The sequence below is a fragment of the Dromaius novaehollandiae genome, chromosome 5 (genome assembly GCF_036370855.1).
Source record: "Dromaius novaehollandiae isolate bDroNov1 chromosome 5, bDroNov1.hap1, whole genome shotgun sequence".
Lineage (NCBI taxonomy): Eukaryota > Metazoa > Chordata > Aves > Casuariiformes > Dromaiidae > Dromaius > Dromaius novaehollandiae.
Genome location: NC_088102.1, coordinates 6,661,385 through 6,686,126, shown reverse-complemented (window position 1 = coordinate 6,686,126; position 24,742 = coordinate 6,661,385). Strand labels below are relative to the sequence as shown.

The following is a 24,742-nucleotide window of genomic DNA, read 5'->3' as shown; positions in this document are numbered from 1 at the left end:
AGTATTGCAGATAAAGGCATTGCTTCACTGAATATATGCTGTAAAAGCATGAGCTGCGGTTGCACACATTTAAATGAATTATTCTCCTCTCAGTGCGTTTCCATATTGGCAGGAGCACAGCTTCAACGGGCTGTTTGCACAAGAAGGTGGTTGGAGCGCTAAAAGCAAAATGCAGAGGTAGGCTGAGGAAGGAGACGGCTGTGCCTAGGACAGAGGCACAGGGACATCTGCAACGCCTGGCACCAAATCTTCTCCCCACCAGCACGGAGACCTTCAGCTCAGTCCTCGCCAAGGACTGTCCAGGCATCGTACATATGAAGGCATGACTGGAGGTCATGCTCCAGCCTGAGGCTTTCCAAAATGGGAAGAATAGCTGTGTTCAGATGACCAGGGCCACCAGGTCCTCACTCTCTACATAGTCACTGGCTAGAGACAGCAGGACACTTGAACTGTATATTTATGTTGGGAACACAGCTGTAGCCTCTCGCCAGTGACTACGTACTCAAGTGGCCCCAGAAAATGGGTCTGGCACTCTGATGACAAATTGATTGAACCCAGACAGCATGAAAAATGCCTTTTCCAAGTTCAATGGCACATCAATGGTCTTAGCATGCCCCCAGATCATCTGTTTTCTGTGCCCCAGTCTGCTGCAATAAACTAACTGGGAGGATAATATTTTGTCTCCGCATTGTGAACTCTTTAGGGGGAAGGAGCTTTTTAATTGTGTGCACAGTCCATGACCTGATAGGCTCTAAATCTCACTGGGTGATGTGCAAAGTTGCAGTGGGACCTCAGCTGAACACCCTGAGCTCAAGTTACTGTCTGGATTAGCAAAACTTCAGACTATTAAATTATCTGTATTCTTCAGACATTGCTGGGAGAGTTTTTTCCCCACTGAGCTGTGATCTTTTCAAAGGAAGAGAAACAATACACCACAGGCACGCAAATGCAGAAGCAGAGGCAGGGTCACGCTGTTGTTTGGCCAAGCCAGCAGATGCACTATGGCAATACTGGCTTTGTCGGAGAGCAGGGATGGCCAGAACCATCCTGGCAGCTCCGGCCCCACCACTTTGCAGACCTTGCCAATATGGACATATTTACACTGCCTCCCCCTCATTAATGCACCCTGCCAGACCCAACCTTGCACTCTTCAGCCTGCACATGTGAAGCAAGACCCCAATTTGGTTGCCTTGCACTGCCAAAGGCAGATAAAAATGACCTCGAAAGCCAGGCTTGATTCATGGACTGCCATTAGAGCATCCCTGGGAGGGTGATTGATTGATCCTGTTTACCTTCAGCCCTGCAAGGCATTTAACATCGGGTTGGGAGAAGCACAGCTTTGTAGTTGTTATTCTAATGGGCTTCAAGACAGAAGTATTTGTTTAGGAGCATGATAAGCTTTTTCAGACCACGGCTCCCCAGGCAAGGCCCTGACTGCCTACCACAGCAAACGCAAAGTCACCAAGAAATACAGTCCTTGACATATTTCCCTGTCAAAATTACAAAAAGCCCAACAAATCCTACAGCCTTCAGCCCACATCTGCCCCCAAAACCCAGGGAAGAAACCTGCAGCTAAGGTAGGGGAGAGGAGAGGTGGAGAGTAGACTCTGCCGGTGACTAATGCGGCCGAGATAAACATCTCGATGCTCACTAAAACACACAGTATTGCACGCAGATTAAAGGCTCTTCCCGAGGTTTTGCAAGCAGCCAGTGACTCCTACCCAGCCATCTGCCCAGAAAGGGCCTCTGACATGTCAACCAATCCATTTGCCGCCAGTGCCACAGGCTGGGCGATACCGATCTCTGCCGCGTTTTGTTATGAGAGCTTTGATGTACGCGTCTGTGCGGCAGCGGCAGCCCCCTTTGGGGAACAAAGCCGCAGTCCAGCCAGGCTCTTCGCCAGTTGTCCAGGTATTAGGTTCTTTTTCCCAGCTTCGGGGCAACCCTATCTCTAACCTTTCCTTGTGACCTTTTGCAGGGAGCCTTCTGCTCCTGGCCATCTGTGTCCTTCTCCCCCCCCCCGCCTCCTTTTAAAGCCTTCACCTGAGCATTTGCAGCAAGCAATTACACACGCGCTGGTTTGCATCAGGCACAAAAGCTGTAAGCCTCCAATTAACCACCTCACGCCTTTTTATGATACAACGCTGAACAAGGAAGAGAATTAGAGGGAATATCCTCAGAAGTGGCTTGCAGCAGGACGGAGCAGTCCTTCTTATTGTTCACTATAGGGTAACACCTAGGAAACTCAGCTAGAGGCTGTGAAAACAAATAGAGAACTTGGGAAATTAATTTAATATGGAGAATTTACAGTCTATAGGACAAGACAGAGTGGATGGATGAGGTATAGCGTAATGAGGAGAACACAGTGATTTTCTAAGGATCAGAATAACCTGCCAGCATCCCTCACTAGTCCCTGCCAAGTTCCTGTATCCTCCCTCCTCAACGCCACTTCAAGAGCGCGAATGCTGGCAGAGGGCTCGGCGAAGACAAGTGCTGCTTTGACTCTCAGCAGACCCATGCAGCAAAGCACAGAGGAACGTGTTGCCTCCGTTTTCAAAAGATAGCTGAAGATACTGCACCTGCTCAGAAGGGTTTCAGGCAAAACAGCATTTCAGAGGAATTCACAAATTCAGCAAAATCTCAACAAGGTGACTCAATTTTGCCCAGGTTCCCATGAAACTCGTGTAGGGCTCCCAACATCAGAAACCTGCTGAGCCTCCTGGCCGGTCACCCATCTGGTTCCACCACCACCCCGGTTTCCCGGGCCCTGGGGCAGCCAGCTGCCAAACAGGCTGCTTCGCACAAGGGGATTTCAGTGCTCCCACACTTCAGTTTGGGGCGTCCGAGATGTTAGACTGTCTCAGGGAGGAAACACCGGAGCAGGAGGAGAGCCCATGACACAGCGCAGAGCGGCTTGGAGCTCCGGAGATCAGCTCCTTCAAGGCAGCTTGGCAGTGCAAGCTGGTACACTATTCCCTTTCGCGGAATTTCCACCTGCTTGTGTTTTGCTCCGATTCCAAGTGAATTCAGCCTAATTTCATCAAAGCCCAACTTTTTCCAAAACAGAGTTGTCTTTCTGAGCCCGTTTCTACTGGAAACCCTCACAGGGGCAGTTCCCTCTCAGCAACAGCCTTGGCAGCTGAATCCTGGTTCGGCTGCTCTCCAGGAAGACGTCGGAGGCGGAGAGCTGTATTTCTTCAATAGCCCACCAAACACAGGGGACTGCCCCAATCAAGAAACACTGCAGGGATATACAAATCAGTTAAGTCTAAATTGCAGATCTGGAAGTCAGGTGATACAAATTATCTTACAGTCCCAGAAACTCCCCAAGGGAGCAGAATAAGGTAAAACCTCTGCAATTTATCCATCAACCTTTCATGGAAATATTTCATCTGCCTGAAAACTACATATCCGATACTGAGACTGACTACAGAGTCATGGGCCTGGGCCCAGGCTAAGTCCAATTCAGTAGGCTCACAGCCAAAGGGAATGGGGAAGTGGAAGAGGTTTGCTGGGAAAAATCACTGTCTCAATGATTTTTTTTCTATGATTGGCTAGAGAACATAGGGGAAAGAGGACAGATTTTGGAAAGACTGAGCCAATACCAAAACAAAAAAGGCTGAAGGATACTTAAAAGTATATGAAAGGTTTCTTATTCTGCTTCATGTAACACTGGACATTTCTAGCTGTTCGTGGACGAAGTGGTAGGGACAACAGTCGCTGTGCCCAGACACCTTTGCTTACCCTGCTCAGCATCACCAATAGACTCCACCACGTCATTTTTATCAACACTGTGATAATCGCCTTTCCAGAGGTCTCTGTTGTACCAAAAGCCATGTGAGCAACGTGTCAAGCAGGCACCGAGGCTCCTGCTTCGGATGCAGCCGGGCGTGCTGTGAAAGTGGAGAGCTTTGGAGCACACTGCGGGGACGTTCTCCAGGGAAACATCTGTGGGAGACACCAACACCAGCTGTAAGGTTATGTGGGGCTTCAGCAACAAACCATCTGTCAAGACCTGCTTATTAGGATGTTTACTCACAAAGCTGGCCTTGTCATCAGCGTGCCATAAGTGGTTTCTGAAAGCAGCCGTGACCACCAGGAAAATGGTCTCACAGAATCAATCAACAGGAACAAGAAGGAGCTGGCAGCCAAAGCGAGCAGCTTCTCCTGAAAGGACCTGTTACATTTTTATCCAGCTTCACAGCTTTCTGCTTCCCCTTGTCTATGTTGTTACCCCCATTAATTGTAGATCAGTGAGTTATTTAGGTTTTTAGATTAATATCGTTGAGGGTCTTTCAGTAGGATGAACAGCCTTTTGTTTTCTCCCGCCACGTGAAAGCATTGACTGTACACTGTACATTAGAAATGGTAATTTATTATTTTCCCTTCTTTTGCTCTTTCCTGTTCATATCACGACATTTGTGTCGAGAAGTTAATGAGGGGGGGGGACGACACATCAAAAAGTAAGCTCAGCTCTCTGCTCACCTTTCTCCAGATATGAAATACATTGCTGATTTTGTGCTTGTATAATGGACTTAGCCCAGAGACTGTGCTGTGCCCTGAAGTCAGGAGGATCACCCCAGGGCTGAGTGACCTGCGATCAGAATCAGCAAGACAGAGAACGAACGTTAAACACTCCCTGCTTTACTGGTGAAGAGCAGCAAAGGGAGCAAAGTTCAGTGTCCACATTGCTGACTTAGTCCCCATGAGCAAGGTGCTTTCGAGGTGAATCTCTCAACCACGTCCACCTTCCACACTGTTTCATGCTGTACTGCGGCCTCGTAGTGTGAAAACTGGATCCCTTTCACATGATGCCAGATCAGGAGACGCAATCCAGAAGCCCACGTAATGTGCTCTAGTGGGCACTCAGTCCATGGGACCAGAGCAGGCCTCTCTAAAAGTAACCCCCTGCCCCTGGGCAAAAAACACACTGTGGACATCTGGTCTGAGCACTGACTGCTGAACCCTGCACGTCCACTTCTGCACCAAACCCACGTACGCACATACCCACGGATCCCCAAAGGGAGATACATCTCCCCATGTATCTCCTTGGGAAAGCAGACACCTGAACAGCAGCTTGGTCTCCAAAACCCCACATGTACCCGAGCCTGGGCGACCTACCCGGGGCGATGGTGGGAGTCTGCAGCAGGGCCTGGAGGAAGACACACACTCTGAATCGCAAGTCAGTGGCTCAGCAGTGAAAACCTGCTGGGCTAACCCTGTCCTTCAAGGGCAGCAAGTCTTGCTAGAGATCAAAACAGGAAAAAGAAAGCAGGGGAGACCACAGCAGAGGCCACTAGCCCCATGGCAAAAGTGAAGGCAAGGAAGGGGAAAAAAAGAAAAGGAGCTTATCATTTAACAGCAATAATAAACATTTCTGAGGGTGCTTCCTCCCAGCGCTTGGTCCGAGAGACCTCACCTCACTCCAGGGAGGTGGTACCTGGTGGGCTGCTGGGGCACCGAGTGGGAGAAGGGAAGGGATGAGCTGATGAAAATCCTCTAAAAGCAAACTCTAGTTTCCCTCGAATACAAAACTGAAGCCCTCTGTCTGTCCCATTAACCATGGTGAATCAGGGAAAAGCAGGACAGAGAGAGGCAGGGAGGGAAAGGGACAGGGTCCAGCAGCTCTGCACCCACCCTGGCTCCAGCTCTGCTCCCAGGCTTCAGTCCAAGGCTCTCAGATTTGTCCAAGGCCGCAGGCATCAGAGCCTGCAGCAAAGCCCCATCTTCTCTAACCAGAGCAGGCTGCCAGGGGCAAAAACAGAGCCTCAGCAGGGCCGCAAGGCTGGGCAGCCACAAATCAGCCCCTCCCTGTACACGTATAACCAGCACTTAGCCCCCAAATCCCATGGGTGAGGAAATGAAATCTGGGGGGGAGAGAGGGAGAAGGAGCACCGACGGGCCGCCGGTGGCAGACTCCAGTCAGCCCCCTGATCTGGCACTGATCTGGCTATCCCTGCCGGAAAAACATCTTGGGGTAGCTGTGGGCTGTGCCGATCCGGGGTTGCTTCGGGGGCTGTTCCAGCGTGGTGGTGTGTTGCTTGATGCGTTGTTCCATACGTGCTTGCCGGGGGCCTCCTGTAAAACACGGACATGTCACAGATGAGAAGGGGATAGTTTGCCTCTTTTCTAAGCAACTGAACATCAAGAAAAACACTATCATGAGGTGTTTGACAGGAGAAACAAGCCAGGACTTCAGTTGCATCAAGCACCTGTGTGTTAATGCCAAGCCACAATTCATTTCATTAAGAAGGAAAAAAAAAAAAAAAAAACCAATGAAAGAAACACTTACCAGGATGAATATGATGTCTGCAATGGCCTGGAGGCGTGAAGGTGGCTTAAGCAACACCACTGATTTGGACATCCAGGTCACTAGTCAACACTGCCCTTGACCTCACTGGCCACGAGGCGAGACGGCTGCTCGCACGACGTGGTCAGGCACTTCTCCTGTGTTTGCTGCCATGGACTTTGCAAGCTGCTCCAGCAGAATTTACAGACTAGTCTCTTATCAAACCTCATGGATTTCCTCTCCCACTCCTTTCTCAGTCTTTGCCCTGCACCAGGAGACACGGAGCATCACACGGCATTAAGGACTGGCCTTCTGTCTAGAAAGAAAAGGTCATTGCTCTGCTTTTGCCTTCCAAGGCTCTGGATTTTCAGGAAACTCCTACTCTTTCCCGAGCTCTCCTTCCCAAGAGAAGAGCAACCTCAGGAAACGGTGTCAGCCGAGAGCCCAGGAATGAACACTGTAACGTGATATAGGTCTAGCCCACAGAAACGCTGGGAACGTCTCCTTTTACAGTGGGCCCTTCCAAAAGGAAACCAACCCACTGTAAATAATGTGTCTGGGAAGAGAAGACAAACTTTTAACCCTTCCCCTGCCTTCTACTGTTTCCTTGATGGAGGAAGTTTACCTTGAAAGGAAACAGCTTTCCTTGAAACCAGGCAAAGCCACCCTCTCTACCTTTCTCAGCTCTGTTAGACCCAGAGGTCTGGGCTACCCAGAAACCCCACTGTTTTGCTGCTAATCCCACCCCCAAAACCGGGACTTGAGAAGATTGCCCAGGCATGTGAATGGTGGTGCTCCCTGGAGCTCCCTGGGGGCTTCAGAGCAGCCACAACCCATCACCAGCCAGGCACTGCTGGTTTGGTGCCCAGGCCTGGCCCTGCCTATCTGGATCAATCTCCCAGCTCTACCTGGACGTCCAAGGGAAGGGAGTGATGAAGAAAGAGCTATTCTGCCTCTTCCTCAAGTGCTATTCCTGGGGCTTACATGAACATCTGCTATTGATGCAGAGCACGAGCACATTCACTCTTACTTACCTCTAAGCATTTTAGCTCGGTCACCTCAAACACAAAAAACCAAATGCACCCCTTATTATTTCTCTCTATTATTGCTTAAAGCACAGACTCAAAGTATTATTTCTCCCAAGTTCAGACGATCAATTTGCAACAAGTTTCTCCATACAGGGTCTGAGACTGAAGCCCAGTGCCAGCAGGGAGTCCTTCCAGCAGTAGCCAAGAGAAGTCACTGGGACAGCTTGCAAAAAAACAGGCATTTCATCAGGACGCTTGTAAAGACAAGCTTAGAGACCTTGATCCACCAGCACTCCTGAGCATGTGCTTAATTCACCCCTAACCACAAAGTATCTGAAGCACGCGCCGAAATGCTTTGCTGGGTCAGAATGGGCTTTTTCACATGCTTTACACAGTTCCTCCGTGAGTGCTTCAGAGATTAAGATTGATTAGGTCCTTCTTTCTGTACCTCATGCTTCCCCTCCTACCTTCTCCAGAAAATCCCATTTCTGAAGACACAACACTCTCACAGTGCATAGTGATGCAGGGAGCATATCTGTCACAAGGCAGTAAGTATAGATCATTCCTAAATTCCATCCTCATGTCCTAGACCACAGAAGATTTGAGCCTTGGGGGGGGGGGGGGGGCAACACTTATTTGCTTGCAAAACTATTGCATCATGAGATCTGACCCTGAATCATACAGATTTTCCTTCAGTATGGTCATGAACATCTTCATTCCAGAGACCTTCAATTCCAACTCCTTTAAAAAGAACAAAGCCAGATTTTCAGGTCTTGGCTCAGTGAAATCAAGTTATTAATGTTAATATATTTTATTAATCTTAAAGGAATACAGCATGGAAAGAAAGGCCACTAATTTAGAGGCTTTGTTTACATTAACAAGTTATTCGGAACGACAGGAGCAGATCCAAACTGAAGTCCCTGCAAGTACAATATACTCAATTCAGATGTTTACTTCAGCCTAGATTTAGTCTGGTCCCCAATATCACTTGGACCAAATGACTTCACCACATTCGAGCTGGAAGCTGTTCTAGGGATCCATCACTGGTTCAGGCTCTCATGTCCCCAACCCAGGTAGGAGCACGTTTGCTGTGGCCCTGGATTGGCGCATCTGGGTAAGCGTCCCAAAAGACATCTAGTTCACCTGCACCAAAATGGCTCTGCTGTCCAAAGCAATGTGCGGTAAGTGGGGACTATGAAGGGATTCATGTCCAAATCACATTCTTGCTCCAAAGGACAGCACTAATTTAGACACTATCAGAGGGAGAGAAAACTTCCTAAAGTCCCAGCACAGGGTGTACTAGATGCCCACCGCTCTGTCATTCTAACTCTTTCTCTGGGCTGGAGGTCAGCAGGCCCTCACTTCAAACTAAACTTAGAATGTGTAGCTTCACATTAGCTATACCAAGATCACAGGAATATCCAAGATCACAGGAATGTATGAAAAGGTCTACAGGGTCAGTGCAATGGTGCATCTCCTCCAGCTAATGGTGCTTCAACAGCAGCAGGAAAGACCATCTTTTGGGCAAGCACACAAGCCTGGCCACTATCTGCAGTCCATTCGCCCTGCACTCCTCCCAGCACCCACAGTCATTGGACTGGGGGTGGTAAAGCACACATCATCCCTCCCTATTCACTATGATACCTTTTATCTATGAATTTGTCTAACCTCTTTGAGCCTGCTGATATGATATCTGCCCCACCACTTTCCGTGGCAAAAAATTCCGAAAGTTCACCACTTGTGCAAAAAATGTACTTTCTATTATCCCTTTTAAACTGATCTGCTTGTTTCCATATGTTTCCCCTCATTCTAGCATTTGGGGATTGTTAAACCCCAGAGCAACTGCTTTTCACTGCAGTGCTCAATCTATAATGTTTCGTCTTAAAAAAAAAAAAAATTATGCTATGCGAGGAGTCTCAACACAATTCCTCTGAGATGCAGCCAAATTCAGGGAAAAAACAGGTTTGAAGGACAGACCTGGGCTTTGCGAATTGTTTCCATTGGTTTGTGATCTTGGTATCCTCTCTGCGTGGTGCACAGGAACTGGAAAAGTGTCTTTTGCTTTATGTTGCAAAGAGTTGAGAGTGGTCCATTTTTTTGTACTAGCAGCTCAGTTGTGTGTGCTATGGCTAGCGGCTCCAAAGGTAGTTACTAGATGTTGTAGTCAGCTATTTAAAATGTCCTTACCTGTTTCTGTTTCTTCAAAATTTTAGTGTCCTTGTTCCCTCCTGTGTAAAAAATCACAGGCTGGAGGCAAGCCATGCCTGGTGTGAGGAGTCGTCTGCTGGGTGGAAGATCACAGCTAATAAAAGCCTTCGCTGTCCTTCGTAGCAAAAAGGCGTGCAGGTCCCCCAGAGATTGCTTTGCAGGCTGCCACCTGAGGAGCTCCTGACCTTTCTCCGAGCCAGCAAACAAACAGATTTTGGAGTGTGCAGAGGCATAGGACTCCGTTGTGGAGAATCCGTTGTGAGTCCTTGTCCAGGATGAACCCCAGGCCAAAAGAAAAGCTAGAAAAATGGAATAAATTATCTGAAGCCCCAGGATGGGGAAAGCTGCAGAGGGCTGGGACACGAAAACTCTCTGCAAGGAGAGTTCGTGCTGTGGAAGGGAAAAATCAGACCCAGGAGACTGGAACTTATCACTCATCCCAGTTAGGCTGTTGCAGGGCTTGACCAGATGGTTAAAGCACTTCAGCAACTGGAACTGCTGAAAAAGCAGCCTTGGTCATTTAGACAGTACTGGAAAAAACGAGGCCGAGTCTCCCGGAGGACTCTGTTTAGCCCAATCCCTCTTACCACGCTAGGCTCTAAACACCTCCTCCTTTCCACCTCTCCTGGAAATACAGGTGAATCAGGATCAGACCACTCCATTTCTGGGGCTCTCTGTTGCCACCTTCCCTCAGCCCCAGCTGTCCCAAATCCTTGTGCCACAAACACGTCACGTCTCTCACGACAAGTGTGAGGGCCACAGAAGGGGCCCCACGCAGTTGGGACGTCTCGGCACAACGCCAGGGCCTCTGTCTGACCCCACGCATGCCAGACACAGCTCATTTTGTGATCCGCTGACCCGCAGCTGGTGACCGGGGTCACAGTGCAGGAGACAGACCCAAAAAGCCTGCTGCAAAGCAGACAGCCCGGTTACGGCTCTCCCCGCTTCAAATGATAGCACCCCGGAGTGTGGGGTGATGCTGACTCCCACGCTGGGGGAGAAGGTACCTCAGAGATGGACATCTGCACTATATAACCTGAATCGCAAGGAATCCAGCTGGAGGGGACTGCTCTTGTTCTTCAAGTTACACACGTCCTTCATCGCTTTGCTGCGCTCAGTTATATACGGAGCACAGGGGAAAATAATCCCAAACGTCCTACCACAACCTGCCTCCACCTTGAAATAGGCCCCCATGCAACGAAGACAAATGCTTCAGCTCCAAACTTCCAAAGACTACCACCAAAAACACTGGGGATAATTAAAACGTGAACATTATGAAAAATACATGCTCCAGACCCCGCAGGTGGAAAGCCAGGTAGCTAAGTGCCAAATATTTAACTGGTCTCCAAGATTAGCAGATGTTTTTCAACCTAACATCGCAAAAACTTACTAACATAGCTGTGTTTCCTTAATCAGAGCCAGAGACGAGAATATAGGCTGGGCATTGGGACCATACCAAGTGCTTTTCCAGCACTGTAAGATCTTTTATTTAAAAAAAAGGGGGGAGGAGAGGGAAAAACCTAGGCCAAGCTAAAGGATTCTGGATGCTTACCTAAATCCTGTAAGAAAAGGAAAATTCTTTCCCCAAACTGAAATGACTCAGATGCAATTAAGATGGAGATAACATCAGCGCATTCCCCCATCTGGTATTAAGCTATTCCATGAGAGTACTGCAGAACGTGGTGGTTGCAGCCGATACAGTCTCAGCGATATTTGGGTGGTTATTTTCTTCTTCTTTTCTCTTTTATTCAATTATCTAAAAAGTAACTGTTCAGCAGCTCACTTTTGGAAACCGGCCTCCTTCAGCTGGTAAGAGACAATATGCTGCGGCACTGCAGTAAAAACTCATCGTTCCAAAGCCCCCAGCCAGTTTGTCTTCCCAGTAGCAATTCCTTCACGGCCACGGAGACCGAGTGCACTTCTGTAGACCTCTCTATTATTCTGCTACACCTCAGAGGAGATTTACAGGGATTTGCACGTGTTTGTCTCGCTCAAAGAGAGATCGTGTGGCATGATTAAGAGACATTCTTGGAAAGAAGCTAGTAGCTTTGACAAGCTTCTTGACATTCCCTTTGTTTGATGTAACACCCCGCAGTTATTAATGGGTATGTATTAAGCTACCGATCAGCCTCGGTAATGCCCTGTTTAACAATACACATTTCTTCTCTCCCGTCTCCGTAGTGGCAGCCAATGCCCAGTAATTCTTGAAGGAATTACTCTATATTTATATTACTCTATATTTATATTTCTATATATATATATATCTGCATGTGTGTGCATGTGTGTGTGGGTACAGATATAGATACATAAACATTAGTGAAACCTGCCCTTCCATAAGTAAAGCAATGGGAGAGTTAAGAACAGCCAGGGTGAGCTACAGCTTTTGCTATATCATGGGTGATGGGATTGTAAGGACTTTCTGGGTCACTGGATCCAGAACCTTGTGGTCCTATCACATGACCCCTTATAGAAAATGATGTTCCTCCATTAAAAAGGGGGGAAAAATATAGCAAAGACATTTTATAGGAAGAGATTCACTGCAATGTGCAGATTAAAAGATAAAACCCATCCCTAACAAGCGTTACCACAGTCTCAGAAGCTACACACAGAGCTATTTAATTCTAGGTGGATTCGCTTCTTCCCATAGTTGCAATGCAAGGAAGCCTGAGAAAGAACTGTTCTACCTCCCAGGTGGGTAACAGCAGGAAGGACACTGAGCAACCCACAAAGGAAGAAGTCTACTAAGTGCACCTTGCTATGAAATAGATGGGCTGCCGACCTGCTTTTCCACATGCATCCCTGAAATTCCTACCTATCCCAGCACCCATCTCAGCTGTACCTGTTGCATATATCTAATAGTGGAGGGAAGAGAAGAAATGTAGGTTTCCACATCAGGAATCAGCTCCGCCCAGTGCTGTGCAAGAGTTAAACTTCAGCCATCACCGTGATGACATAGTAAAGACAAGGAAAGCGATATGCAGAAAAACTGCAGTCAATTAGCTACAGGACTGGATGAACCAAGCACCCTTTCTTCTCCTTCTCCACTGCATCGACAAATACTGGACAGGACCAAGGAGCACCCAGAAACCTGCAAGACTGAGGAGAGCAGAAAAGCAACACCTCCTCATGGATGCTGAAGCAGAAGGTGACCCTGAGAGACCAGCCCATCCTCTGGGCCTGCTCCATCAGACATGCCTGCCATAAACCTCCAGCCTTCCCACCAGGACAAGCTTCCAAGCTGCTGCTGCAAAGGGAAGCAGTGCTGTCTCTGGCTACCTTCTTTCTCCTTTGCTGGTAGAGACTCACCTCCAGTCCTAGAGAGAGAGAGAAACTGAGAGAGAGAGACCAAGGGTGACAATTGTCACTCCTTTCCCATAACCTTGTGGGGGTTGTGATACAGCCAGCTACCATGCCTGAAGTGGGCATCAAGGAGAGCAAGTCTACGCTCTGCTCTACCGAGCCCCGCTCCCAGAGCATACAGCTTTGAGGGATTCATTTACTGGTCGTTTCAGGGGACACCTGCTGCATTGCACAGATCTGTTTGATTACAGAAACCTGCCATCTGCCCCTCCGTTGTCCCAACCAAAGTCTGCAAGCACCCTTCTCGCAAGGAGGATTAATATTACATTTCCATCTGCTCCGAAACACGAGCTGCCCATAAGCAACAACCTGAAGATGTCTCTTGGCTCCTAAATCCCATCTTGCCCTTAAAAAATGCAAGTTACTAGAAAAACAAGAGGACCCGTGACTATCCAGTTCCCTCAAGCACAAGCCACAGCAACTTTTTAAACTTGCTCCATTTTCTGTGTGACTAAATTTGAGGGAATGGTAACAGGCCACATTCAAGAGACACCTAGGTGGTGACAACACTGATATAAAACCATCGACTGGGTCTGCACCAATGTAACAAACTTTTAAAAACTATTAAAACAGACTGTTTATTACAGCATATGATGTGTTATATTAATTTACACAATGATATATATAAAAACAGCCATTGATGATGTACAGTAAATTGGACATCAACAGGAATATTAAAACTACTGATACTCATGCACGTGACATGCATATGTTTTTTTTTTTTAAAAAAGCAGTTTTACACAATATACTGAAGTTACTAAGCCTTGGTCAGCTGCTCCAACAGTTTATTCTGAACAACACCACAGTCTGCACTGGGACTCCAGGGAAAAAGGAGCAGAGTGCACTCCAGAGAAGGCAATTTAACCTTAGAGACAGACTGAACAGGAGCCCTTTCCTTGTGGGAGAAGGTCGAGGGAGGACAGGGGCAAGTTTCAAGAAGAGAACCAGCAAGAGAAAAACAGGCCAGACTGTCAGGAGGAACAAGTTCAAGAGGTGGCAACAGGAGCAGCAGAAAGGGACAAGCAAAAACATTAAGACCACCCACACTCCCTCCCTCTTTTCCCCTAAAAACTTATGACCTTACGCTGTTGACATCCTGTAAAAGACACAGAACTGAAAAACTAGGAATATTCATTCTCGGGAACGTTAGCCTTTTCTTCAAAGCCCTCTGATACTATGCACTGGAGGCTGTTCACCACTGAAATGGCAGTGTTATTTTTTTAAAACGAGTATAATTGTCTTTTATTTCCACTTAAAAGGCACTAGTATCCACCCAAGTTCTCAAGACAAGTGACATAATTTACCTTAAGTTTTAAATATTTGTATAAAAAAAAAAAATCTGTGAAAATATGTACACAAAAGCACCTTGCTTCCAAAAGCAGGAACAGATACATTCCACCAAGTCACCTCACTAGACAGTTGTCATCAGCTTCAGAGAGCCTGACCGAAAGCGAAGGATTTTCTTCTTGAGGTTATGGGAGGCTTTGATTTTGACAAAGGCCTTTGCTGCGTTTTCGTGCAGCTCTGGAGCTGTGACTGTTTGGATTGGGAGAGTCTGGACAAACTGAGACCAAATAAGACCCCCGCTTTCATCCGAGTCGCTGGTGGTTGTGCTCTCCCCTACAAATTCCACCTCGCTCAAGCTCGACTCGCTGTCTCCAAAGCAGTTCGTGGTGTAGTTGCTCTGCTCATCCTCGCTTGTGTCCACCACGGTGGAGTGGAACAAAGACTCGCACTCCGCCGAGTACTCCGAGTCGCTGGCGACGTAGGCGTAAGGGCTGACATAAGGCAGGGGAACTTGCGGGTAGACCCCCACGCCTTCCCTCCGGTTCCTTCTCGCCCTGCGCAGGGCCTCCTCGTAGGAAATCTCTGCCGACGACTTCCACCGGCGATAGTCACCCCGCTTGTGTTTAGGCTTGGCGACCACGACCTCTCGGCCGTGCCCGTGGGACCTGATGACGGATTTATGTAGGCCGGCCTGCCTGCTTTGGAGGCCGGACTCTGGCTGCAAACCGCTGCCTCTCTTCCCCCTTGAAGAGGGCTTTTTCAGTTTCTTATTTGTATCCAATTCATCAGGAAAGCGACATTTCTTGCTGACCGGCTTGGTTTTCTCCCTCAAGGTCTGGGAGCCGTTTTCCAGCACGTTGACAAGGTGGGGCCTGTGTTTCAGGGTGGAGCTTTTCAAAATCTTGACATTTTTGGTGCCTCTGTGAAGCTTAACGCTTTGCTGCTGGGCCGGTATGTACTGGGCATTCACCAGTAACCCATCATCTAGGCTCTGCGAGGAAGAGCCCTCGCTTTTGAAATCCAGCGAAGGCCTCTCCTCGACGGGAGGAGATGTGGAGTGAGCCACCTGCAAGCTGCTCTTCAGCAGCACTTTTTTGGGAGGCTGACTCACTTTACTCTCCGGCTGCAACACCACCGGCTTGCCCGGGCTCTCTTTAGGAGACGCAGCAAAGAGCTGGCCGTTTTCCTTGGGGATATCCCCCGTTGGAGCCACCACATTCCGACTGAGCTCCGGGGGCACCGGTTTGACACTCCGCGGCAGGTGCTTGCTTTGAAGCTCGCCCACCGCGCTGGGCGGGAGAGCCGCCGGCAAAGGCACCTTTCTGCTCTCCAGCTGCTCGCCACCCGATTCTTTCGGCCTCTGCTTCAACGGGGAGAACGCCGTGGTGTCCAAAGCGGGTGTCCCGCCGGCATGCAAGCACGCCTGCTTGGAATTCTTCAGCTGCACAACGTTGGTGTGGGAAACCACCGCTGCGGACTGTCTGACACACATGCTTCCGTGTCTCAAAATCCCTTTGGTGGGGTCAGCGTTGAGACTTGTCCTTGGTTTATTAGTCCTTACGGCATGAGTCTTTTTCTGAACCAGGCTTAGGATGTAACCGTCTATCCTCTTGCTGGCGGAAGGGCACGACGGGGGCCAGGAGCCCTGCGGGAGAAAGGTACTGGCTGCTTTTCCTGAGTCTGTTTCCGATCCGACGCAAACGTCGCTAATATCACAGCCAAGTCTCTCCTCTTCTCGCTGCGGGTTTTCAGTCACTGGGAGAAGAAACATGGGGCTCTGCACAGCTACCGCATGGAGTGGGCTGGGGTACCGGTAGACGTCATTCCCGTTTTTAGACACCAGATCACACTGGTATTTTGGATGTACATCTGCAACGACATCGAGGGAATTTGAGTGCGGTGTGGACAAAGAGCAACAGACAGAGCCTGCAGTCTGGTCCTCATGTTGGCCTTCCTTATTATAATCCATCCAGCCTATGAGATCTGAAAGGTATTTTAGAAGAGTTTAGAGATCCTGCTGGTGATAATTCTGCTATGTTTTTCACATGCTGTCAAAGACTCTGGTCTCGTTCACACGTACGGCATACTGTTCAACTACAGCAGTGCTATTCAAACGGTAGAAACCTTGCAACTAAGGACACAGTTCAACTGATATAAACGTATCACTGCTCTTCTAGAGGTCTATCCAAGTAGGATTTGCCCCAGCATAACTACATAGGTGAAAAGATAAAAATCACAGCCCAGATGAGAGCATTTATATTTGTCCTAAAACTGTGCCTAGACTGTGAAGAGCTCCCTGCCACTCCGAAGTCTATAATGGTCTCCCATGGTTACACAGACACCTGTATAAGACATTGAGGGCCTGAACATGTATGAATTCTATGGTATTTGACCTTGCTAAATCCAAAAAGAAACACAAAAAATGTAAACAAGAGACTGCAGAACTTCGCAAATTCAGGTTGACTTATGAATTGCTTTCAGCTTATTGACAGATATCACTTCCAGATTTTTTCAAGTGTATCTTGGGGCAATAAAAAAATCAGATTTAATCTTATTGTTATTAATAACAATAGACATTCCTTTTGAGCAATAAAGGGTTAAAAAATGAGAGAAAGGCTCATCTTTCCATACAAGTACAAGGAGTGCAGGTCAAGACAGCTGACACCCCAGCCTTGACTCTGCAAAGAGAGTTCTGGCAGAGAAATCCAGTGCTTTTCGAGATGCACGAGTCAGATTTAACGGCTATGGCATTTACTTAGGAAACACGAGACCTCAAAGAGCAGAGCTTCAATCCACGCACCTAAGATGATTATTATTTCTCTAAGGTCAAGTTGATCTTGCTTTGGGTAGGGGGACAATCTAAATGATCCTTCCTAAAAGGATCTAAAAAGAAGGATCTAAAAGATCACTTGCAGTCCTGTTTTCTATCCTTGGGCGAAAAACTTCCTCCAGGAAGGAGCATTCAAACTTGAATGCTCAATGCTTGGCTCTTAACTGAGAGTTATTTCAAAGAGGTTCTACAGACTTTGATGAAAGTAGCTGACAGCAATGGTGTTGCTGGAAGGGCAGGAGGGGAAGAATAGGGATTTGAGGAGGGGAAGAACAGAAACAGGAACTTCCTTCAGATAACCTCACAGTTCTGCATTTCCTAAATTCCATGTGACAGGTAGGAAGGGCTGCCAAAAACATTTCTTTGAAACATGCCAGTTTGTGAAATTCATCTCTAAAAGTGGGACAATATGCTTAATAAGAGTTTTGATTTTCATGATGTATACAGAAAAAAAGAGCAATACAATCTGCTGGAAATCCTTGTTTGTGTTTTTCTTTTTAGGTATGGTTTGTGTAGATCTTATATACCTTACGATAGGGAATGCTGAATTACCTCAAGCTGCTCTGATAACTTAGAGGGGTTCTCAGCATCTCAGAATGAATGTATCCAAGGCTGTATTTTCCCACTTCTAGGTTAGAACAACTTGAATTATTTTGTTCTTGATTCACAAAAATTCACTCTAAGTTAACCTTGAAGAGCAGAATGGAAATTGGAAATATTACGGTTAGGAGCATTCTCCACAACCCAGAACGAACCAAGGCTTTTGAATCAGTATGGTTGCAACTTCAACCAATAATGCTTGATCACCAGTCGTATCTACATCTCCTTTCTGGACAAGAGACAGAGGAGGTCTTCCTATTTAACATTCACACACCCTTAGGCTTGCATCTTCGGCCTAGTGTCAATGGAAATTCAATGGCTTTTTGCCAAAGACACAACAGCTTTTTCTTTGTTCATGATGGCTATTTGTCTATATTACCTAAATGCAGAGCACCACTCAGCATGGTCACCTGTACGTTGAGGACCATCAGAAATGACAAAAGGGCTGCTGCAAACAGACTGATAGGCACCCTGCCCCCATAAAACCTGTAGCTAGCGCCTTACTCTACCTATCACTTTAACGAGGACAAAGGCTCATCTATATTGCACGGCTGTTGCGGTATTTTTCCTTATTGCTATTTAGTAAAAATGCTTTTCTAAAGGAAATTATGAGAAATTAGCCAACTAACGTGTTTACGTGTGTATGTACCACTGCCCTCTACTGGGTAGCGCAGCTGTGATATTTTCACGCGTTACGTTCGTGTGTTTAGAGCGACATATTCGCACACAGGGCTGGAGGAGTGGAAGAGAAGTGGTCCTGCCCCGCGGCACACGTACGTGATAGGCGCTGGAACCTTTCCAGAGCACAGCACACCAAATGAAAAGAAGTAGGGTTAATCCAGCCCAGATACTCCTGAGGCAGTATTTCCAAAGCCAAAGCCACCTCCTGGAGTAGGACGTATTCGACCTGCTTTTACTATACCTGCAGATTTAGGGCGTCCATCTGAGATAGTCAGTGTTGCCTCCAAAGGGCTGCAAAAGCAAGTGCTAGAATGGCAACTGGATAAACACTCACTGAAGACTGAGTTAGACGAATTGGAGAGCGATCCAGAAGCTCCATCACTCAGCTCATAAAACCCTATAAAAATAAGAATTTGTATTTATATTAGTTCCATCTATACAAAGTTACCGTTTGTGCCTCTAGAAAGGCAGTCAAGCTGATGTTTATATTGGCTTACTGTACTGCAATCAGTTATGGGAGCCATCCATTCAGTCATCCAAAAAATAGCGCACATTTTAGTAATATCCTTACTACTGTGAAGAATCCAGTTTAAAAATAAAGCACTTAAAAGAGTAGCACTTTAGTTAGCGTATGAAATCTTGAACATTCTTAACCTTCACAGGGGTTGGGGGTTATTTTTCGGATTTTAGCAAGACGGATCCAGGCTGTGTTTGCCAGCCCACTCATTTAATAGTGTATTATACCTTCCAACAAAGACTCTCCTGCTATTACTTGACTACAAAAATATTTTCCAAGTGTTGGGCCCAATGCTATCCATTATTTTCATCAAAGGTCTGGAGGTAAATATAATATTTGTGTATAATATGAAAGAAGGAGAATGGTAAATTATGAGCAGATATAGAAAACTTTATTTCCTGGCAGACTGGGTTCACTCAAGCAAAATGTGACATAGCATAGTCAAGATTTAAATTATACATCTAGGATTGTGGAATTCAGGGCCTATCTAGAGAATGGGGATGCATCCTGGAAAACAATAATCCTGAAAAGGGCTTAGTCAGCGTGGAAAGCAGCTCAATCAAGTTTAATGATATGGCAAAAAAAGGCTAATGAGATTCTTGGATGTAGAAAGCGACTAATGGGTGGCAGTAGGGAAATGACTTCACCAGTCCATATGGCACTGGTACGGCAGATATTGGAATGGGATGTCTAGTTCTGGAATCCAGCACACTTAAAGCAAAGCTAAAAATTGGAAAGGGGCCATAAAGCTATTTAAGAGCTGGGGAAAATGCCTTAAAACGAATGACTTAATGAACCTGACCTGTTTAGTGCATCAAAAAAGTTGGGTATTACACTAAATAGCAACTCCAAAAGGAGAAAACACAGGGTACTAAAAAAGACTTTAGTCTACCGGAGAGAAGCATATAAAAAACAGTGTTGGAACAAGTCAAATTCAAATTAGAAATAAGTGATATTTTTAACAGTGCAAGTGATTAGTTGGTGGATTCTCCTCTTTTTAGAGCCTTTGGAACAAGCCTAGATGCCTCTCTGGAAGGTCCCTCATAGCTAAATACAACTTATTGCATTCACCGCAGTCAGAATGGAATAAAATGCAAAATATGGGGAATCAAATTGTTTGATTTACTGTCCCCTTCTGGCTGTAAGATCAGCTGTGAAATCTCTCTCCCACTGTTGGTGCTTCCTCTAATCATTTTCTTGCAACCTCATTCCTAGTATGCAGGAGAATTGGAACTTATTGACTTAATTTGTGGGTGGCCTTGGAAAAAAAGAAATGCCCCGAACACTAAAAACCTAATTAGGCTTGAAATACTCTTCTGAATATGTCCTCTAGAGACAGTAACCTTTCCAGTGGTAGCTGAACTCTCCCAGTTGGCACTAATTATCAGAGTGTGAACATGCTACAGACATTTACTGTTCTCGTATTGAACATTTCAGAGAGTTTAATTCCGGGTAGCAAGGGAGGCCCCGTATTGCTGAACAGTGGCCTTACCTGAACTTGGACGACTGTCTGTCTCAAGGTGCTCATCCGTCGTTTTCTCCACGTCCAGCCGGAGATCACTTATTTGCTTATCTAGCTCTTGTAACTGATTTAATAGACCAGCGTCCCTCCTCCTCAAGCAGTTCTAGAAAACAACAGGACAAATAACATCAGCTCCGTCAGCGGGGCGGGGGCGAAGGGGCTCCAAAGGCAATCAGCTTTCTCCATCTGAGCAGCCTTCAAACACTTTGTCAAGGCTCTTTAAAAAAAAACCAAAAACCAAAAAACAGGACAAAGCCCTGAAAATCGAAACGGACTCTCTGGACAAATATTTAGCTGGAGAATTATGCAGGCACGTCATTCCAACGTCTTCCAGCCAGCTGGGCACTAGGAGCATTCCCCACAATTTAGGAAGACCGATACACCAGGTTGGCAAAGCCAACACGGCTTGTACCAACAGCGCTGTGTTTTGCGTGATACGCTAAAGCCAGACCTGCACACGTGAAATAGGCTCGCTCAGAGAAAGCACAGCTTTGCCAGTGCAGTGAGGGACTTCCACCACCACGGTGACGTGAGTCGAAGATCAGCTCTGTTCACACAACGGGCTGAAACGGCTCCGCCAACAAGTGTTCGTAGTGTGGGAACTGCCTCATTCGGTGGCTCCTTGAAGCTTATATTCTGCCACATAGAGAGGAAGATTCCCAGAGCTGGGATCAGAGTCCTTTCATTAGTTTTACAATTGCAGCAGGAAGGAAGACTAATTCTTCCTCTTCTCCCATTATAATCATATTAAATTGCTGTGAGATGAATTTTAAAGCTATTTATGAAGGTAATTTGATGGTACGAAATAAGCAGTAAGAAATGATTTTGTAAGGCACTCATTAACCCACGGTCAGTGCAATCGGTTTCCCTGCGTGTATTATAATTTTGCTTATCCATCACCAGTTCGATACACTTTTTAATTGTTCTGGCTTTGGGGAGACTGGGGGATGCAGGAGGAAGGTTTATTCTTTTTCATAAGCGCATCGTTTGGTCGGTACCCAACGGCGCTCTGCTGCGTTCATCGCAGTGAGTTTTGATGCTCATAACCGGACCAGTTCTCAACCCGTTAAATCAAGGACAACCTCTCCCCTGGGGTGGGCCAGTCCTCGGGCGAAGGCAGAGCGAACGCTAACAGCATTAGAGAGGCTGTCGAGAAAGATGCGCTGGCGTCACATCGTCCTTGGAGGACCAGAGGGGCAATCCACGTCTTCTCCCGCATCCCTGGTGGAAGCGGGGGTCTGGACAGAGGCCAGGCTGCCCGAGGTGACGGGTTCAAGCGGTAACTCGCTGCGCCACCTACCGCCACCCGCGTCCCCCCGCCCCCAGCCAGCGCTGCGTCTGCTTCAAATCTGCAATGTCAAGTGCACAAATTAAAGTGCTACCACAAATCCTGGTCTCGGAGTAATAATTCCCGGCACTTTCCTACGGCTGTTTGGCAGCCGATCCTTTCTGAGCCAGCGAGATCATTTAGTTTTATCTTTTAAGGAAAGAAATAATCCTGAATTGACCGAAAGGCTAACAAGCGAAAGGAAAAAAGAAATCAAGGTAATAAATCACACAGCCCAACTTCTCCCTCGGTGAAAGCAAACTGAGCCCGGCACAAAGGGCGCCAGGCGCAGCTGTGCGCGGTTCCCACCGAAAGCCGCCCCGCTGCTCCCTGCCGCCTTCCCCCCGCTCCCGCGGGGCAACAAAGCCGCCCTCAGGCCGGCGGGGACGATCCCGACGGTGCCCGGGTGTCGCGGCGTGACCGCCCGGCAGCTCGCCCCCAGCTCCCCGCCGAGCCCAGCGGAGCCGGGCTGCCGCCTCGGACGGAAGCGGCGCCGGCTGCAGCGCCCCGGAGCCGCCCGCGACGGGCCCCGAGCGGCCACCGCGGGGTGACAGCGGAGCCCCCCGCCCCCGCCCCGCAGCGCGGCCCGCGGCTCACCAGCTGCCGCCGCAGCAGGAGGATGTTCTCCTCCAGCAGCTTCTCCTCCAGGCTGCGCGGCGGCGGCCCCTCGCCCGGCGGCTCCCCGCGGCCGCCCTGCGCTCCCGGGGGCCGCCGCAGCAGGAGGCTCCTGACCAGCAGCTCCTGCCGCTGCCGCAGGTACTCCAGCTCGCCCAGGCCGGCCAGCGTGGCCTCCAGCCGCTCGCGGGTGCGCTGCCGCTCCGCCTCCGCTTCGCCCTTCTCCCGCCAGCGCGCCTCGGGCTCCCGCGGCCCCGCCGGCTGCCCCGGCCCCGCCGCCGCCGCCGCCGCCGGGCTCGCCCGCATGGTGCCGCCGCGGGCCGGAGGCGCCGCCGATGGGCGCAGCGCGGGGGGCCAGCGCCGCGCTGCCGCCGCTGCTGCCGCCGCTCGCGAATGGGCCGCGGGGCGCCCGGCTCCCTCCGCGGCTGCCGCCGCCCCGCGCCCGCCCCGCGCCGCCTCCCCGCGCCCCCGCCCCGGCGGCGGCTCCACGCCCGCGGTCGCCTTCCTCCTCCTCCTCCTCCTCCTCCTCCTCCTGCGGCGGGCGACGCTCCTCCTCCCGCCCCCCGCCCCGGGCACCGGCGCCGGGGTCCCCACGAGGCGGGCCGGGGGGCGCCAGCCCCTCTCGCCCTGCCTGCGCCGTGCCGCTGCCCACCGGCCTCCCTGGCAGAGGCCCCCCGGAGCCGCACACGGAGCCGGCCTCGGCCCCTCGGCAGCACCTTCTGGTGCCATGTGGCTGTGACGGCCCAGCGCTTCCGAAATAGGAGCACAGGCGATGAACTGGGGGGGAAAACCCAGCATGAAGGGGTGGTGGGAGATGGAGAGGGAGAGGGGGACGACACGGATAACTGGGAAATGGCAGCCCTTGAGGCAGGGTGCTGCCCAAAGCGGAGGAACAGGGACCGGAGCACCAGCACGGCGTCGCTTCCAAGTCCGTTTGTGTCCACCAGCCAAAAGAGCCGTAATGAAGTGGACTTCGTACAGCGTGTAAGCTAATTGCAGCCTGGGATCTGCAATTAGGGTTTTCAATGGGCATGCTGTGGAAGGAGGGAGGGGGGAAAATCCAGACGCAGAAGAAAAAAAGAAATGTTAGCGGCGAAACAGAGCAAAAACTGAGTTCCAGACATGTTCTGGGTGGAGGGAAAGAGAAGAGGAGAGAGGACAGCTCTCAGGGAGCCCTTCACAATATGGGGCTTGTTCGGAAGGATGTGAGCCCACTGTACAGCAGCTCTCACAGACATTATAGGCATAATTAAATGCTCTTTCCTGCTCTCCCTCTGTTCCTCACAAGATTATGATTGTTTGCACTAGAGTGGTACTGAAAGGTCTCAGATGAAATTAGTCTCCCCGTTCCCATGCTGTCTGCAGTAGACAGTGTATTGCGGTGTGCACTGCACCTGCTTTATCCGTTGTGGGTGGTGGTCCCTGTTCCAAGGAGCCTGCAGCCGATACACATCATTATTTCACGGTCATTTTAAACCAATATAAAGTGCTTTCTAGAAAGGAGATCCACTTTCCTTCTGTAGCTTATGACCAGTCCTCAGTCCATCTTAAATGCTGACCCAAATATAGGTAAGGCAACACGCATCAGATCAGAGGATGGTCCGAGCTAAGACTAGCTCCTTTTTGCTTTTGATCTGTTCCCGGATCTGGTTCTTCATGCAGCCGTGTCAACACCACACCGTGCGTCTGTGTTGACATTTTGGCTTGGATTAGGAGTGTCCTTTTGGATCAGCTGGATTGCTCTGGCCTGCCGCGCTTCAGTTCAAATCACACGGAGGTCTGAGAACAAATGGACGGAGTTCATTTTGGGCGAAGCAAAAGGGGGAGATGTACTGCGGGAGCACACCTGAAGCGCTCCAGCCACTCATGGATGTTCATTAACGGGCGTTCAGTCTGCAGGGCCACAACAGCGGCCCAAAGCACCCCCACCCCCTCCCTTGAAGCACGCGTAGCGGGGATGGCAGGTCCCCAGTCCAGCTGTATTGCTCGGTAAATCCTCTCCCTCTGTGCTGTCCTGGTTGCTAATGTAGACATAGCCCTAGGAAAGGGAGGACATGAGGCGGTGCGGCAACAGGCAGCCGGAGAAGGCCGGGCCATTTCTTTGGGGAGCAGTATCGCTCCTGCCACATCCAAGAGACCATGAAATTGCAGCCACGGAGGGAGCCAACAAACACTGAAAACACAAGGGATACCACAAGGGAAGAGGCTTGACTGAGGCTGCTAGGCAAAACTGGAAATAAAAACCAATCCGATACCGGACCACTGCATCTCCACTCATTTTGCATATCTGGGCCATAACCAACCCAAGAGCAGCGTCAGTCCTTGCCCCACAGCCTATAGGCCACCACTGCTGACCTGAAGCCTGCTCCATGGCTGTGTCTCCTGCACGGGGCTTGGCATGCTGCACCCTCTGAGGATGCTTGTGCTGAAAGCTCTGTTGTCCTGCAGAGCTGCTTTCCCCAGCGGGTACCAGGAACT

The 24,742-nt window shown here is 49.0% G+C and overlaps 1 protein-coding gene and 1 long non-coding RNA gene across 5 annotated transcripts; both read right to left on the bottom strand.

The window, feature by feature from the left end:
* Positions 1 to 2,269: 2,269 nt before the first annotated feature.
* Positions 2,270 to 6,789, bottom strand: LOC112983117 (uncharacterized). Of its 3 annotated transcripts, none has more exons than XR_010389277.1 (5): positions 6,293 to 6,789; positions 4,486 to 6,078; positions 4,040 to 4,177; positions 3,745 to 3,948; positions 2,270 to 3,241 (listed from the first exon to the last, which is right to left on the bottom strand). It is a non-coding gene; the product is annotated as an uncharacterized LOC112983117 (long non-coding RNA). The 3 variants fall into 3 exon arrangements; XR_010389278.1 differs by having other exon boundaries at positions 2,270 to 3,948; positions 4,486 to 4,594; positions 5,122 to 6,078; XR_010389276.1 differs by having other exon boundaries at positions 2,270 to 3,948.
* A 6,648-nt stretch (positions 6,790 to 13,437) lies between these two features.
* Positions 13,438 to 22,735, bottom strand: DACT1 (dishevelled binding antagonist of beta catenin 1). Of its 2 annotated transcripts, none has more exons than XM_064511908.1 (4): positions 22,247 to 22,735; positions 20,293 to 20,425; positions 18,525 to 18,680; positions 13,438 to 16,155 (listed from the first exon to the last, which is right to left on the bottom strand). In XM_064511908.1, the coding sequence occupies exons 1-4, from the start codon at positions 22,568 to 22,570 to the stop codon at positions 14,297 to 14,299; spliced, it is 2,472 nt and encodes an 823-aa protein (XP_064367978.1). In that variant the 5' UTR covers positions 22,571 to 22,735; the 3' UTR covers positions 13,438 to 14,296. The 2 variants fall into 2 exon arrangements, with proteins under 2 accessions (XP_064367978.1, XP_064367979.1); XM_064511909.1 differs by having other exon boundaries at positions 13,438 to 16,041.
* Positions 22,736 to 24,742: the final 2,007 nt, after the last annotated feature.

Bases quoted from the DNA above. Each gene is read 5' to 3' on its own strand.
- DACT1 (XM_064511908.1), bottom strand. From the start codon at position 22,570: ATGCGGGCGAGCCCGGCGGCGGCGGCGGCGGCGGGGCCGGGGCAGCCG. The intron at 20,426-22,246 runs GTGAGCCGCGGG...GTTGTTTTCTAG, and splicing joins TCCTGCTGCGGCGGCAGCTG to AACTGCTTGAGGAGGAGGGA. The intron at 18,681-20,292 runs GTAAGGCCACTG...TTATTTTTATAG, and splicing joins AGACAGTCGTCCAAGTTCAG to GGTTTTATGAGCTGAGTGAT.